Source organism: Gorilla gorilla, chromosome 10 (assembly GCF_029281585.2).
Source record: "Gorilla gorilla gorilla isolate KB3781 chromosome 10, NHGRI_mGorGor1-v2.1_pri, whole genome shotgun sequence".
NCBI lineage: Eukaryota > Metazoa > Chordata > Mammalia > Primates > Hominidae > Gorilla > Gorilla gorilla.
Genome location: NC_073234.2, coordinates 36,499,706 through 36,519,665, shown reverse-complemented (window position 1 = coordinate 36,519,665; position 19,960 = coordinate 36,499,706). Strand labels below are relative to the sequence as shown.

Sequence of the window (19,960 nt, the reverse complement as noted above, 5' to 3'; positions counted from 1 at the left end):
TATGCTGAAAGAGGACAGAAACTGAATAGATGTCAGGCACCTCTGTGTTCTCTTTGCCATCTGCTAACTTTTTACTACCTTCTTGAAGTCATGGGGCTATCTTCTCTTTTTTTGGTTCTTATTTGGAAGATAGGAGCAGTGGCAGCAGCTGATGCTACTTCTAACTTTTGGTTGTGATCTTTTGGAGTATTTCCTGCAAGCCTCAGCTTGTTTGAATTTTAACCTTTTTAATAGCTGGGCTCATACTGTTTTGTGAGTATGTCCTTGGTATGTGCTCTTCTGTCATCCTTTTAAAGGCTTTTTAAAAATCTGAACCCAACAAGAGTCTTCTTGATTTCTGCAATGCCTTCTACCCCCTTTCTTATTGCCTGAGTTCCAGCTTTTGATTTCTAGCCATAGGATCAATATGTATTTTAGTGGTAAAGTTTTTGAATCTGCATTTCTATAGCCTGGGTCTATGTTTCATTTTTTTTCTCTGTTTTTCTTTCTGTGCATTTTTGTGCTCTAGGATGACATGATCACTTTCTCCTAAATTTCATCATGAGTCTTTCTTGTTGATTTTGCTCTGATTAGCAGTTTCTCTTTTAATTTTCTTCTCCTTACAGAAATGATTACAGTAAAAAAATGAATTTCTGAGATGTTTAGCCTTTGTCTGAATAACACTCTCAGCAGATGTTAGGATAGTTGGAGTCTCTCGGTCTTTTTTTGACTCTGGCTCCCATGTCAGTTTTACAAATTGTGCTGGAGAAGCTTGCTGTCTCCCGCTTTGGCCTGTGCAGTCTGTGGGTTACTCCCACCTAGTATTGTTTCTCTTTTTTGGAGGTCATCTCAATTTTATTTAAGAGACAAATCTGCTAGTTGTAGCTATCACAGGAGCAGACACCACATCCGATATAACAACAGAGTGGACAGGAAATGTTTGTTAAATGAACAAAGCATTCATTCTAGTGATACAGTGGTCTGAAGTCTTGATAATTTTATAAATTGTGTTACTATTTTTAATGTAAGAAGAATGCACTTTTAATGACTGTCTAAACTCTACAAACCAATTCTGTATAAATCCTCATGCCGTTGTGTGGAAATCTGTACAATGATTTTAGAAATTAGGAGTTATATCTTTCTAAGGGAATCTTAGACAATGGCAGTGATTTTTTATCTGGAAGCAGTTGATGTTATGTCTATATAGCTAACAAACTGGTAACAAAATCAAACACTGAACCCATATAGCTCATGTCAGACCCACAGTTAGGTTAATAAGAAAATGCAGAAATATTTTCAGGAGCACATCAAAATAAGCACATCAAAATAAGACAAACTCTAGTATGCATTTTTTTCTGTGGTTTAGAATTTCATGGAGGTTAAGATACTGCACTGAGTTGTAGTGTTATCAATGTCCATTTACTCCTGTTCCCCTCCACCGACCATCTCCTTATGTCTCATCCTTCGAGCGCAGAGCCAAATGAGGAGCAGAGTCTGAGATCTAATAACATTGCAGAGCTGAGTCCAGGAGCAATCAATTCCTGTCGAAGTGAATACCATGCAGCTTTTAACAGTATGATGATGGAACGCATGACCACAGATATCAATGCACTGAAGCGGCAGTACTCTCGAATTAAAAAGAAGCAACAGCAGCAGGTTCATCAGGTGTACATCAGGGCAGGTAATGTGATTGTTCATTTGAATCAATTTCAGCTCTATCTCAACTTGTAAAATGAAGAACAAATAATCCTAGGAAGGCCTTGGAATTACTAACTGTAGCTCAATATCCATCAACACAGCTGGCATGACATAATAGCATATTTAGCATCTCATTTTAAATTTTATTTTATCAGGCTCTAAAGAAGAAAAAGACTGCAGGTTCTTTTTAGGCCCCAAGGACCAGGCAGTTGATGGTATTAAACATGTCTCTACTATGTGTGCTGTGGAGAAGGGTTTACAAATGATTAAAATGTTGCAAAGCCTTGCAATCCTTGGACTTGAGAAATTTTGGAGCATAAATTTTATGCATCTGAATATAGAAGTCATCTGTGCACTAGTAAATTAAGCTATATACTAGTCATTTAGGTGATATTATAACAGATGTTGTGTCAGAGAAACTGGGAAAAAAAAACATTAAAAACCTGTGCCTTGCTGATGGCAAGTATCTTGGGAATATACTAAGAAGAACACAATTATAATGCAATTGGAAATACTCTTTTCCAAGGATTGCCAAGCTTTTTTCTTTTTTATTCCAAAAATCCCAGTGAACAATCTGCTTTATTGTTTAATATATGCTGATTTGGGAGTTGTTTTTTCTTGCTTGAAGTGAATATCTTAATGAAAATGGTGCCTGTCCAGAATTAACTGAAATATAAATTTGACATGTTTTTAAAGTGGCATGTGAGCATGTGACTGATCCTGCACAAAAACTGAATTTACCTTCCATTTATCAGAGAAGAATAGTTGACTTCTTGACGATTCTCACTTTATCCTGAATCATTAAGAAACCAGTCACAAAATAAATGAACAATTTCACTTTAAGTTTCAAAAACATTGGCACATACATTTCCTCATTTTGTCCTTAAAACAAATCTATGAGGAAGGCAAGGACAGATAGTCTCATCTTCTTCCAAATAGTGAGGAAATGGTGATTCAGGAAGGCTTAGCAATTGTCCAGGGTTATATAGCTATAGTGAGTGGTCAGGCCAGGGCTAGAACACAGGTGTTCTGATTCTTTGTACAGTCCCTTTTTAACTACACTGTACAAGTCTTTGGGTGTGATGGTAAACAATTGCTCAGGGTGCTAAATCGGCCCAGTGGTTTGTACCTTCATCAGGGATCAGCAAACTGTGGTCTGTAGGCCAAATCCTGCTCACTACCTGTTTTTGTAAATACAGTTTTTTGTTTGTTTGTTTGTTTTGAGATGGAGTCTTACTCTGTCATTCAGGCTGGAGTGCAGTGGTGCAATCTCAGCTCACTGTAACCTCCACTTCCCAGGTTCAAGCAATTCTTGTGCCTCGGCCTCCCAAGTAGCTGGGATTACAGGCATGCACCACCATGCCTGGCTAATTCTTGTATTTTTAGTAGAGACGGGATTTCACCATGTTGGCCAGGCTGGTCTTGAACTTCTGACCTCAGGTGATCTGCCCACCTTGGCCTCCCAAAGTGCTGGGATTACAGGAGTGGGCCACCGCACCTGGCCTGTAAATACAGTTTTATTGGAACACAGGCATGCCCATTTGTTTACAGGTTGTCTAAGGCTCCTTTCACACTACAGTGGCTAAAGTATTTACAGTCTGGTCCTTTACAGGAAAAGTTTGCTGACCGCTTCTTCAGATCATGGTTGATGGTGGTTCTCTTTAAGGGAGAGATTGCTGCTCAAAGGCAAAGCTCTAGAGCATTGGTTCTTGAAATTTAGTGTGCATACAGATCATTTGGGGATCTGCTAAAATATAGACTCCGTTTCAGTAGGTTTGGAATGGAGCTGAAATTATATGTTTCTAATAAGCCCGTAGGCACTGCTGGTGCTGCTGCTTGGGGACTGTATTAGTCTGTTTTCACACTGCAAATAAAGACATACCTGAGACTAGGCAATTTATAAGAGGCTTAATGGACTTACAGTTTCACATGGCTGGGGAGGCCTCACAATCATGGTGGAAGGCAAGGAGGAACAAGTCACATCTTACGTGGATGGCAGCAGGCAAAGAGAACTTGTGCAGGGAAACTCCCATTTTTAAAACTATCAGATCTCGTGAGACTTCTTCACTATCACGAGAACAGCATGGGAAAGACCTACCCCCACGATTCAATTATCTCTTACTGGGTCCCTCCTACAACACGTGGGAATTATGGGAGCTACAAGATGAGATTTGGGTGGGGATATGGCCAAACCATATCAGAGACCATGGTTTGAGTAGCATGGTTTTAGATGAGATTGTATATGATAGGATTAGCAGCACAGGTGGAGAGATTGAACTTGAACTAGAGGCAAAAAGACCTTAGCTTCTGAGACTTAGTGGAAGGTGGTGAGTATGGTGGTTGAGGTATCAGCTTCCGAGGTTAGGGAGGATGGGAAATAGAGGCCTTTCAGATCTGATAGCTTTTGTTTTCATGGAGAAATTGGGGGAAAGTTGTTTGGTGGGAATAAGGTGGGGATTGGGAGTAAATGAGAGGTTAAAGAAAGTAATGAAGATTTAGTTAGGTCATTGAAGGGAGCGAGAAAGGGAAATGAAAAGATTGTTTGGCATTGAGGACCCAGTGAAATGGGAGGTCATGAATTTGAAGGGCTCAGTTTCAGAAAAGAGAATGTAGATCATGGACCCCATGTTGGGGCTTTACTAGCAATGTGTGACAAAGAGACAGGGATGCCTATGAGGGAGTGATCTAAGCGGTCAGCCATGCATCTGGCAGGATAGGGGTGTCAGTGAGCCGAAGACACATGAGGGGTTGTGAGGAGCCTGAGGAACAAGAAGCCAGAAGTCTCTGTGGTTCATTACCACATATAGTTAGACTGAGAGCCTGAGAGCTAGAAGAGCCAAAATGAGGAGTATTAGAATTAAATATTTTCACATAAGGTAGAGCTGGGTGATAATGTTTAGGATGGAACTGGAGAGGTTGAGGAACTATGAGAATGTAATGGAGGGCCAGTCACAGTGACAGTCAAATAATTGGGGAGGTGGCAGGAATGTGGTGAAGAGGAGACAGTTATCAACATTTTTAGTTGATATTGGGGTATGACCAGTGGTAAATGACAACAGTAGAGAAGGGTGGAAATTAGTTCAGCCAGATGACATGGACATCAAGGAAGAAGGAAACTCGCACACAGAGGGAGAGGCCTTCTCCCTACAATTTCTGTCTGCAGCTGCCATCCTGGGACCATGTGTGTTGAATGCTGCATTGGAAATAGGAGTCTGGTCATAGTCGCAGGTGGTCAATGATAATGCCATCGACAGTGCCTTCTAGGAGAACAAAGCTTTTTTGTTTGTTTGTTTTGAGAAGGAGTCTCACTGTATTACCCAGGCTGGAATGCAGTGGCGCAATGTCAGCTCACTGCAACCTTCACCTTCCGGGTTCAAGCAATCTCCTGCCTCAGCCTCCCAAGTAGCTGGGACTACAGGTGTGCACCATCACACCTGGCTAATTTTTGTATTTTTAGTAGAGACAGGGTTTTGCCGTGTTGGCCAGGCTGGTCTCGAACTCCTGGCCTCAAGTGATCCTCCTGCCTTGGCCTCCCAAAGTGCTGGAATTACAGGCATGAACCACGGCACCTAGCTGAGGACAAAGCTTTTGGTGCTTTTCAGTTTTCAATTGTCTTTCGAAGTCCATTGAGGACACAGGAGTGGTTTTTCACCTGTAGGGCTAGATGCTGGATAGCTGTGATTTCACTGCATTCTCACTACCTTTTTATCACTTCTGTCATTCTGCTGGATCTCACTTCATAATATGCAGTGTGTTCTTTTCCTACCTCTCAGAGGCTGACAGATGATAATCCATATGGTCATAGTGTTTGTTGTATTATTTTTTTTAAATCTGCAAAGATTTTTCTAAGTACAGTAACTCAGAGGTTGCTACTCAGAGCCAAGAGCTCTCTGTAAAAAAAAAATTAGGGAGTCCAGGCTCTGATTAGGAATGAGGGGTCAGATGTTCCTTTTTGTATCATCACCCTGTGGTCCCTTCCTCTTTAAAGAAGAACGCATTGGTATTCCAGGCTCTTCAGTTGAATTCAGTTTCTGCTGTCTTCAGTCACATGACTCTGCCCCTCCCTGGGGAACACATGGGAAGGGATGTGGTAGACGGGGCTGGGAGGACCTCTAAGTGATTTGTGTTCCAAGATGGATGTGTTTCTTTGTGGTACACTTCATACTACCTTTCAACATTTCTTTCAGACAAAGGGCCAGTGACCAGCATTCTCCCATCTCAGGTAAACAGTTCTCCAGTTATAAACCACCTTCTTTTAGGAAAGAAGATGAAAATGACTAACAGAGCTGCCAAGAATGCTGTCATCCACATCCCTGGTCACACAGGAGGGAAAATATCTCCTGTCCCCTACGAAGACCTTAAGACGAAGCTCAACTCCCCGTGGCGAACACACATCCGAGTCCACAAAAAGAACATGCCAAGGACCAAGAGTCATCCGAGCTGTGGGGACACCATAGGGCTGATAGATGAGCAGAACGAGGCCAGCAAGACCAATGGGCTGGGGGCAGCAGAGGCGTTCCCCTCTGGTTGTACAGCGACAGCTGGGAGAGAAGGCAGCAGCCCTGAAGGCAGTACCGGGAGGATGATCGAGGGGCAATCTCCAGAGCCGGTGTTCGGAGATGCTGATGTGGATGTGTCTGCGGTTCAGGTGAAGTTGGGAGCCCTGGAACTGAACCAGAGGGATGCTGCCGCTGAAACTGAGCTCAGGGTGCACCCACCCTGCCAGCGGCACTGCCCAGAGCCGCCAAGTGCACCCGAAGAAAACAAAGCCACCAGCAAAGCTCCCCAAGGCAGCAACTCAAAAACCCCCATCTTTAGCCCTTTTCCCAGCGTCAAGCCCCTGCGGAAATCTGCTACTGCCAGGAACTTGGGATTATATGGCCCTACAGAAAGAACCCCAACCGTGCACTTTCCTCAAATGAGTAGGAGCTTCAGCAAACCCGGCGGTGGAAACAGTGGCACTAAAAAACGATGATGTCTCCCCGAAACTTTGTATCTGGACTCACCTTTTCACAGTAGTATAAGGGTTGCAGCTGAATGGCTCTAAAAGAGTTTTATTTGTCCAGTGAAAATGAATAGGTTCAGGGATGAGCAACAGCCCATAAAAAATGGGAACTGGAAGTTTTATAATAGGAGTTAGAACAGGGCTGTTTTCCCAGCTACTTGCTAACTGACGAAGTGGATTCTTGTGGCAAAATAAATATTGTGGTTTTATAGTGTGAAGTTTTCCCAATTTTTTTATTGTGAGCTGTTTAAAAAAGACTGTATAACTAGATTGTTAACTCTCGTCCATCCTTCTGTTCTGGGGGCCTTCAGAGTCCCTGTGACAGCACCCCCAAACCTTCCAGTTCTCTGGGTGTTACTAATACTCAAGCATGCACATACCAGCTTGCTAGGACAGAAACTGTAAAAAGAAAGTAAGTTTCTTCGTTACGAAAAACTTCCTGATTTTCCTTTTCATGCTTTACGGAGGGGATTGTGTCGTGTGAGATTTCCCACAGTACCGGTTTCAAATTTTTTTTTTATTCTTATGCTAAATCATAGGAGAAAAATCTAGATAGCCTTTCTTTAACTGTCTATTTCTACCTGCAAAATGAAGAAAACCTTTCATCTGTTGAAATTTTGGTCGATAACCCAGCTGAAGATCTTATGCACAGGACACACTTGGCATATGCTTTACGCAGTTGCTCCGGACAGCTTGCTCGTGCCACTGAGCTTTTCCTGAGGTTTGTGTTCACCTCTCAAGGAGAGCTTTGGTCCTCAGTGGTACGGATGACTTGATGGGCTCCATGCGGAGCCTGGCCTGCATCCCCCACCACACAGCTCACTCATGCACCAGCTCTAGACTGCAGACGCACAAGGCCTCTGCTCAGAAGCCAGAACACAGCACCTGTGACTCTGTTACTTGAATTTTGTGCTTTTTGATTGGAGTCCTTTGTTGAGTACTTTGTTAATTGAACACTGCCTTTCTCTGGAGAAGGCCCCAGTGCTTTCTAGCTCCCTCTCACTCCTGCCCTTTCTAGCTCTCTCTCACCCAGCGGGTCAGGGATAGCACCTCTTGTCTCCACTATGCAGATGGGAACTCTGAGCCACACAGAGGTGAAGTAGCACTTCAGTTACTCAAGGTCAGTACTCCCGGTATTCCAAGTGACTTAGCCACATTTCCTTCAGTGCAATAGGTGGGTTTAATGCTCTTTGTACACAGATGTATTGGCTACATAGCGTGTAAAAACCAAGACTGGGAAGCCATTCACCAAAATCCCTCCTGACTCAAAGGACCTGTCTCCAGATGGTACAGAGTCCCTTGATGGCATTTTACAAAACCAGCTCTGACTTCCTTATCCTGAACAGGGAGTTTATTTTAAAAATGCTTCATGCACCTGTTATTTGGCTGAACAGAAGGCTCACTCCTCAATCCCCTTCTCCTCGCCATCATTAGAGGAATAGACTCAGCCTTCATGTTTGTCTCTGGAAGACTATTGGCGATACTTGCAGGAATATTGTTGATGCAGCCAATATTAATTTGAGCTAATGGATTGTTAATTCTGAAACGAAAACTGTAACTGTAGAGCAGGCTTTTACTATGAGAGGTACTACTTTTTATAATAGAGAATGTGGTTGTGTGGGCTTTTTTTGAACAGAAAACACAACAATGACCTATACCGTGAGAAAAGCTATTTTATCTTCTTCGTGGTATTTTTACCCCCAAAGGAACTGAAGATGGAAAATATGACTAATAAGTTATTGCAGTTTTGGTCTTGAATTCTGTGCCATCTGAAGTTAGCATCCAGCTTCTTAAAAAGCAGCCACGCCTACAGCCTGTTTTTTGGGAAGGGTGTAGGTGGAGAGATGGGCTTATTTTGCATACCACCCTCAGGGCCCAGAGACCCACTGCATTTTCCAAAGTTAAGCAAATGACACCATTTTCTTCCATCAGCTAAACTTTACAGATAATAGTGATTCCACCTCATATCCTTTTCTTTGCCCCTTCTCAAATGAGTCAGAATAGTCATGTTCCCCTTGAGGGATGTCTGACTTGAATGGAGAATTGTTCTTTCCTCTCTTGAATCAGCTCACTAGCTCCCTGATGGTCTGGGTTCAAGGAAATGGTTAATGAGGTAGAGGCCACTTATACAAGTCCTTGGGATTGTACCATTGCTGTCCACAAACTTAGTATCAACAACATATGCTGTGCCCTGTGAACACTCTCCTCTCACCTATTTCCAGGGTTGGTCTTCCTGAGAAGGGGATGGATGAGGTAACACACAGTTTGGGATACGTATCTGTTGAATGAATGAATAAGTGAAAGGATAATAGTCCTCTGAGGTAAAAATGGCCTTGTCAGAATTTTGAAAATCCAACAGATTCCTATTAAAGCACTCTGTGTACCAATAACATGCATGCATTGTACCAAGTAATCACAATGTGAATTGGTCAATTTATAAGCCTTGCCTACTTTAGAAAATAAACCTGCAGTAGCCTCTACCACACAGCATGTACAAAGACCAGTATGGACTTGCTATCTTCCCTGTGTATTGGACACTGTATGCAAACACCAGAAGTACTTAACAAGTAGTGGTTTCTTGATTTTTAGATATGTCTGTAGCCTCTTAGCCCTTTTGCAGGGAATCAACTCATTCTGATGCCTCTGCACCTCAGTTCCTCTTACAAAAGCCTCCAGATGATCTAAATCTAGTTAGCAATGTCAGCCTGTGGACTGCAGCTGTTTGGGACATTGTATTCCTTTGTTTGTCTCTTGTTGTTCTGAAGGATTGTATTGATCACAAAGCTATATGCATAAAGATTCTCATTGTTGTAACTGTTCTGCCATTTTCTGAGCGCATGCATGGAACACTGTTGTGACAGTCCCTTCTCCCTTCTTCCTTCTTCCTTCACCCCCAACCCCAGACCCCCCTTGGTCACATGAACCAGGGAAACAGCCCAATAAGCTCCATCTCCCCCAGTCTAATCGCTGGGTTGCAGGGTGGCCTGTGACCTGCCCAGCATTTGCAGACTCGCTGGTTCCTGAATATGAGTAAGCACAGAGTTTACCTAGAGAGTTTACCTAAAATTAACCTTTAGATCTACTATTTATTTTTGTCTTAATAAAATGAACAATAAATATAGTTTAGCTGCATGGCATTAAGGATTCTGTATGAATAGATGTATAGTTGCTGCCATCTCCCCATATAAAATCTCTCTTTACATCGTTTCTGAGCCACTTTCTTTGCTGTTTACAGCATTTAAAATATATTATTTTTCCTAATTAGAAAAGTCACAGGTTTTAGAAAATTGAGAAAACAAAAAGAGCATAAGGAATCATCAGTACTCTGATATAGATATAGATCTTTCCAGTACGTTTGTGTATGTGTGTACACGCCATTATCTACAAAAAAGTTATGTTGAACATGGTAGTTTAAGCTGTCTTTCTGGTAAATGCTGTTATACAATATGATTTTTAGTGACTAATATTCCCTAATGTGTTCATGCCAGAATTCACATAACCAGTACCTTGTCAAATAGGAGGTTTCTGATTAGATAGTAGTAGAGACAGTATCCTGTTACATGTATGTACATAGCCCGAATTATTTTCTTAGGATATGCGTATAGAAGTGGAGTTGAAGGGTCAGGAAATATGTCCATTTTTAAGATACATATATCTCCAAATTGCCATTCTTAAAGGTTGGAGTTATACAAGTAGTGAATGAGAATGCCTGCTTCTCTACATCCTGGAAGAGGCAGCAGTCTCTTTCCTTTTTTTTCCTTTCTATGACTTCTAGTGTGGAAGTGCCAACAGAAGTGTTTTAGAAGCAGTGATAATGAACACTCATAACACCCATACCTCATTCCTGACTTTTAAAAGAAGCATTAAGTAAGATGTTGAGGTTTCTGGTAGGTGCCTATTATTAGGTTAAGAAAATTCCCTTTTATTCTTTGCTTGCTAAGAGTTTTCTTCATCAACAGGTATTGAATTTCATAAAAAGAACTTTAATTGTATCTTTTGAGAAGGGAATAGTACTTGAGACTTGGTATCCTGAACTCAAAGAAATAGCCATTACTAGGTTTTGTCAAAGAATACCAGATATTTTAGAGTTGGAAGTTATGCAGTAAAAGCTTTATGTGCAAATGTTCATTGAAGTATTAAATGTACTAATGGAAACCTGAAAACAATATAAACATCTGGGAATAGGGGAGATGTTTGGATGAATTATGATTAATCCCCAGGATGGAAATGTGAAGGCTGGTGAGTATTTGGGCCATTGAAGTGGGAGTTATCTGTTATCCACATCAGGCAGCTCAGAGTAAAGTCAGCAAGTCTACAGTCATAGAGCCACCAGGATACAGTGATGGATGGGAGGCCTTTGCTGGACAGTGGCTGAAGGCAGAACTGTCGGAGTGGTTCTTCCACAAAGGCAGCCAGTGCTCACCTGAATGGGGACTGGTACTGTAGGTATTGGGTCAGCTTTCATGCCGTTCCCTGCTGGCCATCTCCCAATGCTGAATGTCTGACTCAGTTCAGGCTGCTGTAACAAAGTACCATAGACTGAGGTGGCTTAAACAACAGACATTTCTTTCTCACAGTTCTGGAGGCTGAGAAGTCAAAGATCAACGTGTCCGCAAATTTGGTATCTGGTGAGGAAGGGCCCTCTTCCTGGTTTGCAGATGGCTACCTTCTCACTGTATCCTCACACAATGGAGAAAGGGAGTATGTTCTGGTCTCTTCCTCTTCTGATAAGGGCACTAACCTCATCATGAGGGTCCCATCCTCATGATGTCATCTAAACCTAATTACCTCCCAATGGCCCCGCCTTCAAATACCATCACGTTGAAGGTTGCTTCCTTCCTGGTCATTTGCTCTGGTCAGACCAAATGACCTGCAAAGTGTCACTTGATTCCATTCTCTCCATCCCTTCCATCCCAGGCAATCTTTATCTGGCTACACCAACCTGTGCCCCAGGGGCTTCAAGAGTTGTTGTTGTTTTGAACTCTCAGGGAAGCAGACTCACTCATTTCTACTGGATTTGGTCCTAAGTTGCTAAGGTTTGGGGAAAATTGGGTTACATATAGCTTATGTGATTAACTCCATAAATGAATATGCAACAGAATTTAACCTGGAAGGAAAAAGCCCAGGAGTTGTTGCTGGCAGCTGTCTTGTAACTATGAGGGGAGAGCTTGTTGGAGAAGAGTTAACACTGAGCAAGCAGAGCTGAGAAACAGAGAGAAAGCAGGCTGCTTTCAGGGCCTGTGGGCTCTGAATCAGGCCATGCCCAAAGCCAATTTGTCTCATCTTATTTACTATATCAGCTAACATTCCAATTTTGACGTTTAGCCAGTTTGGTCAGATTTTCTACCACTCATGTTGAAAAACTCTTAACTGGAACAGAGGTGTTGTGAAGATTACAGATTATAAGGGCAAAATGGTGGCTGTATCAGTGAACAGTAGTCAGGATTATTTTTTACTTTCCAGTGACTCAAACCTCTCCTAAACTCTCTCAGTTTTGGCTCCATCTTCCCATCATAATAATAGGTGGTGTAGAGAGGTGACAGAGTCAAGGAACATGGTTCTTGTTTTCTGAAGATGGTTCTTTCCTCAAGCCCTTTGAGTCTTCTTTGGTCTTATATTCTCATCACAGAAGGAGAGGTGATTGTCTTTCCCCAGTTTTGTCTACCATTCCGGTTCCATCTGCATTCCCGGAGGAGTCCTGTTGAGGGAAGAGTGACTGTGAGCAAAACATGAAGAGCTGTGTCACCAAGTTCCATAAAATCTGGGAGCCCGAGCAGCATATTTGTGGGATTTGTCTGACAGAATGCAATGGAAACAGAGCGTGGCATTCGCTCGTGGCCATCTCCCCCAGGTGAGCGGCAGCTTTCTCACAGAGAGGGGGCTCTAGCGCATCCCTAATGGCGTCTGCAGGGAAGCAGCAGGGCTGGGTGAGAAAGTGGGTCTCACGGGACCTGCAGTGTTCAGCAGAGCCGTGGGAGTACCTGCTGGGAGCATACTTGTTTGGGAACATGTGAGAGGCACCCCCTGAAGATTTCAAGAAAACCGGATAGCATTAGGAGATATACCTAATGTAAATGACGAGTTAATGGGTGCAGCACACCAACATGGTACATGTATACATATGTAACAAACCTGCACGTTGTGCACATGTACCCTAGAACTTAAAGTATAATAAAAAATATATATATACATATAAAAAGAAAACCTTGCCCAGTTAAGGGGATGGGAGGACTTTATAGGCCCTGTTTCAAAATATGTCTGTGAGAACAGTGTTGAGTCATTGTTGCTACAGGGACCCTATCTGGACCAAGAAGTTGCTAAGGTCTGAGGAAGGTTGAGCTACATATAATGTATGTGATGAACTCCACAAATGTCTATGCAACAGAATTTAACAGATGGTGAAAAGTGTAAAGATTTTTGTTGCATATATAGCTATGGAGCAGAATTTCTAGTACATTTGTCAAGTGTGAAACAAATTACAGAATCATGATATTATTTAATAAAAAGTGCTTATATCACAATAATAAACATTACTAATGGCAATCCTAGGCATCATGTAGCTCAATGATTTTCAAAGGTTTTTAAGAAGCAGAACATTATAAAATTATTGTTTAGACTATTATTTTAAGTAGATAATATTTGCACATGGTGAAAATTTAACATGTACAAAAAAGCACATAGGAAAACTAGGTCTCCCTCCACCCCTTGTCCCCTGTCCACTCAAAGCTTCTACCCACAGGAAACGATGTTACTCCTTTCTTTTGTATCCTTTCAGAGATGTTTTATGCGTATTCAAGCACATTCTCACACACACACTTTCGTAAGCAGTAACACAATAACCTTCTGAACTTTCCTTTTTCACTATGTACCATGAAGATTGTTCCAGAACAGTGCAAGTAGAGCCACCTCGTTCTTTTTTACTGCTGCATAGATTTCCATTTCAGGTCTGTACCCAATACATTTATTCTCTAATCTATTATTAGATTATTTGTTTGCTTCCAATTTCATATCTATGGAATATGCATATCCTTGTACATATGATGTAATATTGCTAATAAGGAAGTTAGCTAAAGAATAAATTCTAAGACATGGAATTACTTGTCAACAATGCACATTTAAAATTTTGATACATGTTGCCAAATTGCTCTCCACAGATGTTCCATAAGTTTCTGCTTCCATCAGCAATGTAAGGAAGTGCCCAATTCCTCCTACCCCCACATTACTGAGAATCTTATCAAATTTTTTGATCTTTTCTGATTGGGTGAGTACTTAATGTATGTTTGAAAAATATGCATAAGGTTGACATATATTTAAAAGTTATTTATATGTCCTTTGTTCATAGGCTTTGCTCATTCTTGCTGTTTTTTTTCTTACTGGTTTTTCTTTCTTTTTGAGACGGAGTCTCACTCTGTTGCCCAGGCTGGAGTGCAGTGGCGCGATCTCGGCTCACTGCAAGTTCTGCCTCCCGGATTCATGCCATTCTCCTGCCTCAGCCTCCCGAGTAGCTGGGACTACAGGTGCTTGCCACCACGCCTGGCTAATTTTTGTATTTTTTTTTAGTAGAGATGGGGGTTTCACCATGTTAGCCAGGATGGTCTTGATCTCCTGACCTCGTGATCAGCCTGCCTCGGCCTCCCAAAGTGCTGGGATTAGAGGCATGAGCCACCACACCCAGCCTTTTTCTTACTGATTTGTGAGTTTTTTATGCGTTAAGAAAAACATCCTTGTCTGTAATCTGTGTCACAATATTTTTCTCATTTTGTCAGTTATCTTTTGACTTTGTTCATGCTGATTTATTGACATGTATATAGATTTAAGGTCATTTTTATTTGGTCATATCTATTAATCTTTTCTATTATAGCTTCTGGGTTTTGTGTGATGTTTGGAAAGGCTCTCTCTACTTCTTTGTGGTTGTTTTAAAGTTCTTTAATTTTTTCCTTCTACTAGTTTTATGGTTTCATTTTTTATGTTTAAATCTGACTCATTTGGAATTTACTTTTGTGTAAGTTGGGAACTAAGGTTCCATCTTAACATTTATTTTTTCCAAATAGTTACCTAGTGGTGCTGGCACCATTTATTAATCTTTCCCCTATTGATTAAAAATGCCACCTTTATAATCACATACTAAATTCCTGTATGTTTTAGGGTGAATATCTGGACTTTTGGAGTACAACTGAACCACTACCCTCATTGAGGTGGGGGCAGAGAGGCCAGAGCTCTGTGCACTGGTTTCCTCTCTGGTTGCCAGCATTACCCCTGAAGTTGCTTTGGGGGAGATCTTGGGGTTCTGGGGAACAGAGTTTGGAAACTACCAGTCTGGACCACTCTCTTTTTTCACTGATGAAAATCTGTAGCTCGGTGTAATTAAGTGACTTAAAATAACATTCTGACATTAGCAAGTTGCCGTATGTTCCCAATCCCCTAACCCCCCGCCATGTGCATGGAGTATATCATTGGTGTAGGAGGCTCACTGTTACGAGAATCACAGGAAGTTGGCCAGGGAGCCCACAGCTGCTGTTAGGGACTGCTATAGTGTCAGAAGGCCTCATCCATGTATTTGGGGGAAAGAATGTTCCAGAAAGAGGAAACAGCAAGTACAAAGTTTCTGAGCTACATATGTAGAGAGATATAGGTATAGGTATAGAAATAGTATAGATAATTTAGAAAGACAGAGATAGAGACAGACCTAGAGATTAGAATGTGCTTCAGCTAAGAATAGGACCATTTTTACTTAGCATGCTGTTCATAGTAATAAGTTGCTGTTATAATTTTCACAGCCAAAAGTCCATACATGATGTTATTTGTATTGCTTATGTTGTTTTATATATTGTTTTTATTTATGCTTATATTTTCACAGCCCTCCTAAATTGAGTGGAATGATTGCAAAGTGTTTCCAATAAATGAGGATACTCCACCCCTTACCCTCCAAAAGTCTTCTCTTCAATTTGGGTTTGGTGCCAGCAATTTAGTCTTGACTGATACAATAACATTTCAAATTTCTAGAAATAGTTGGGGGAGGGGAAGACTAGCCTGTGTTGTAGAGCTTTGAAGAGATAAAAACAGCTTTGCACCTGATGCCTCTCCCTGAGAAAGTAGTCAGCCCCAGAGAGTCCCAGTTCCACCTTCTTTTGAAATTATCTTAAAGGTAACCAATGGATCCCCTCCAGGAGGGACTGTCCATCCCCACCAGGTGCAGAGAATGAACCACTGCTTAAGTTTGCCTGGTAAATGGTTTGGAATGTCACTGCTAGACATGGTGGCTGTGATGTCACTACTGTGTGTATCTTGAAAGGTCAGTAAAGAATGAGTAAAACATTTGAAGAGGTTCTTATTCAACAACAATATTTGTTTAAAGGCTTGCCAAAAACACAAAACAAAGCCTTAAACCCCAAACCTTTAATAGTATAAAGATAACGAGGCTTAAGTCATAAACATTGGATTTCCAGAATTTAAAAAGGTAATTTTTGAACAGGAATTACATCAAGAAAAGATTTTTTTGAATTGACTGTCTTCTAAAACAAATTAAAAAAAACAAAAACAAGAAAAGCAATAACAAAAAACAGTTGCTAATGTTCAATCCAGAGAAATGGATGGATTCCAGTATTTTATTCACAAACAAGCTTCATCCAAATGGCAGAACAACAGGGGTCTGGCCTTCTGCATGCTCAGGCCTGAGTTTCTGAACCGGAGGGTATATGGTGAGGTTGGGATTAAGGGTTTTCCTGCCTCATTTAATCAGGGCCTAGTCACAGTTGCACCAGCAGTTGTTTTCACATCCAATTCTGTTGGCCTTATAGTCTGGGAAAATTCTCCCAACTCCAACAATGAACTGACTTGGAACTTGAGACTCTGCGGTGCTGATATTGACATCAGAAAATCTGGACACTGCTCCAGGGTTCTTTCATAAAGTCCAAGAGGTCATACTATGTTCATAGCAACATCAGGGTGTGATTTGCCTTTTTCACTCCCATTTTCTCACAAGTATACAAGGAGGTTTTCAGAGGCTGCATAATGTGTGATATCACAACAGCCTGAATGCAGGAGCAGATAGGAGAACCCAGCTGTCTTCTATTAAACCACATATGAAAGAGATTTGCAAAAATGTAAAGCAATACTGCTCTTTCACCAAATATTTTTGTTTTGGAAAATGTGGTTATTTTTCATAGAATCTTATTTATGATAATGGATTTATTGTATATTTAAAAGAATTAAAATATTTTGACTTTACTTATAATACACTAAATAAAAGATATCATGTATAAGCTCTTTAGGGTTCTCATAATTTTTAAGAGCTTATGTTAAGTTTAAAGTTTGTCTAAAGAGGTTCAGAGACCATAAATTTTGAGAATTATGAGTCTATGGGATAGTGAAGGAAGATAAACACAAAATAACAATTAATATTTATTGAGTGCTTCCTGTTTGACAGGCACTGTGCTAAGAGCCTTACATGGATTGCCTCCTTTAATTCTCATAACCACCCCTCAGAGTAAGTACCAGTGTTTCTTCTTTTATTTTTAAGACACAGGGTCTCACTTTTTCACCCAGGCTGAAGTGCAGTGGCACAATCATAGCTCGGTGTAATCTTGAACTCCTGGGCTCAAGTGATCCTCCTGCCTTGGCCTCCCAAAATGCTGGGACTACAGGCGCGTGCCACCACGCCTGGCTTTAGTGTTCCTTCTTCTGCAATAGATGAGGAAACTGGAGCTTGGAGAGGATGTTACTTTCTCAAGGCCATAGAGCCAGAGAGTGGCAGAGGATGAAATTGAACCTGGGTGTGTGGCTGTAGCTCCCTTATTCTTAACCACTTGGTGGCGGTCCTTCTAAAAGCCTGTGTCCCCCCAACCCCCAAACCACTGTACTAATGTGATGTAATGGAAGACTGTGATCTGGGAGGCAACGGGAGAGGATATTGTACTACAGACACTCAGAAAATCTTTCTCTCTCAGAGTCAGGGTTGGGCTGGAACAACTGCTGGCCTCTCATGGTGTGTGGACACCACATGGGCAACTAGATCCTAAAATACAGTGACCCACACTGGTGTCCCTCCTCTTTTAAGTTGCTTTGGGAACAAAAGGGCCATGATTATTAAAAAGTCATAGTTTTGCAGGAAATGGAAGCCAAGACCCATTAACAGGGGTACAGCTAATGGGCATGGTGTATGAAAGAGGCAAGGGCCGCTTGGCATTGTTTTTCACTCTTAGATAAAGCTGGAAAGGACCTCAGAACAATGGCATGTTTTAGCCTAAAGAGAAAAAAAAGTATGTTTCTAATCTGAGGGAAAAATGATGGTGTGTTAAAGAATATGAATTAGTGGATGCTAAAGAGGTCTGTTATTACTCACAAGGGCTAACATTCACACAGAATTGAATTTGACTAGGCCGGCAGAAAAACTTCCAAGTATTCCTTTCTGTCCAATGCAGGGATCAGGCATTATCGCCCCAAGGCGGATTAGCCTTAATTGGTCATACATTTGCAAACATTAGCATAATGCCTTTCCATTTCTTATATTATCTTAACGAATTGCTTTACATTGGCTCTCCTATTGCCTTATCTTTCTTGCCAAAAGCACTTGATGGCCCAGTGAAAGGCACTTGGACTTCCCTAAAGATATGCAAACTTCATTAGCCTTGGTTCTTTAAAGGTGTTAGGCTACGCTTTCAAGTCAAAAGTCTGGGATAGTGTCAAGGGATAGGGTGGACTGTCAGAGTAAGAGACACCATGGGTTTGCTGCTTGGCTTCCTTAGTTAACACACTGTGTTTTGCCACGTGAAGGGAGAACTGACAAGGTATTTGGGAACTGAAAAATCATAGTTACAACTGAGTTCACAAAACTCTGAGCTGGAGTTGGACATGACATTACTGGCTTCTCCTGGTAGACGACCTGTGCTCCTCAAGGTCACCCAAAGGCATGACTAACCACTCTCCTTGGTGTTATCCCGATTCTCCAGTGAGCCATGACCTCATATTATTGACACTAAGAGCAATGTTCTCAGGCCAGGACGGGACTCTGGAGCTTCACAGACCAGTAAAGTCACATTCCTTCCCTCACAGAGTTTAAAGTCCCGCAGGGAAGGACAGATGGGTGAATGAAAGGCAAACACCAAATGGTAAATGCACTTGGGAGCTTCCTCTTCTTTGAGATAAGAAGGAAGGCTGAAGAAACAGAAATGTTGAGAGGCTGGTGTGGGGAAGTACAGCAGGTAGAGGTGGGAGAGAGTGACGGAATCTCTACTCCATTTGAACAGGAGATGGGAGTTTGGGCTGTAAGTGAAGGAGGTGGGGGGAAATTGCGCTGCAGGAAAGTGAGAGAGAGGTGAAATGAAATAATTGCAGTGGACTTTGGAAATTTAAATCAGATTTAAAAATACTCCTGCCCCCTGGCTTAGGAAAAAAATGAACATAGGTAAGCCTTATCGAAATAAGCATCTTCCTTCCATTTCATTTGTTCCAGTTTATGTTTGGAGGATTTGTATTTGATCAGATAGTTAATAAACAGATGAAATATGAGTACAAGAGAAAGAGTTGCCATTCCTATAAAATCTAAGATGAAAACTTTGGAAAGGCTCGATAAAACTGAGTTACCAAAAAAGCATCATTGAATAAAAGGTGAGAGAGACAACTATAAGAGAAAAAAAATCATAAAAATCAGTGGAGGGAATTTTGTTTCACAAGTGTCTTAAGGTTCTCACCATATAATAAGCAAACGCTGGGCACTGTATATGATGTACAATGGTTGGTTTGTGCAACAGAGACTAGCAGCAACTTGGTGGATCTGCATTCAGGAAAGAGACCCTGGCCATGCATCACATGATTGGTGAATACATGCATAGTTAGATGTATGTTCCAGGTTAAAGTGTTTAGTGAGCTCTGCATGTATCATTTTAATGATTCTCTGTTTTACTGACTTTTTTGATTTTTCAACCAATTCCCTGTCAGGTATGGTTGGATAAGAGGTATAAAAGGAGAGTAAAAAGGCTTGGGGTTTTGTTTTTTCCTCCTTCACTTGAGGTGAGCAGGAGTGTGATTATTTCATCTGACCACTAGATGTCACTATTGCTTCATGGAAATATTTTCCAGCTGCTTTGGCTCTAGCAATTTACGCTGGACATTTTACTCTTAACTGAGTGCTTGTGTGAGGAAAGGCAGAATGGGTCCCATTGTTACCTCCTTCACCTGTGCTCTAATCTAGTAAAGTTTAAAAAGTATATAGACGTGGCATTTGAATAAGGGGCACCCAGGTACAAATTTCCCAGCTAAGGATCATTATTTCTTGAAGAA

General features: G+C 41.4%; 1 protein-coding gene across 4 annotated transcripts in view; it reads left to right on the top strand.

Annotated features, from left to right (window-relative positions):
- The window catches only part of TBC1D30 (TBC1 domain family member 30), a 120,214-nt gene that overhangs the window by 87,305 nt on the left and 12,949 nt on the right, over positions 1-19,960 (top strand). For 2 of the 4 annotated variants that reach the window (XM_004053506.4, XM_031001054.2), the window contains 2 exons: positions 1,454-1,660; positions 5,865-9,496. In XM_004053506.4, coding sequence (XP_004053554.3) covers positions 1,454-1,660; positions 5,865-6,652 — 995 coding nt within the window. In that variant the 3' untranslated portion in view covers positions 6,653-9,496. Of the gene's footprint in view, positions 1-1,453; positions 1,661-5,864; positions 9,497-12,337; positions 12,534-13,558; positions 13,627-13,836; positions 17,169-19,960 lie in introns of those variants that run through there. The other 2 variants (XR_010129308.1, XM_031001055.3) reach the window with 2 other exon arrangements.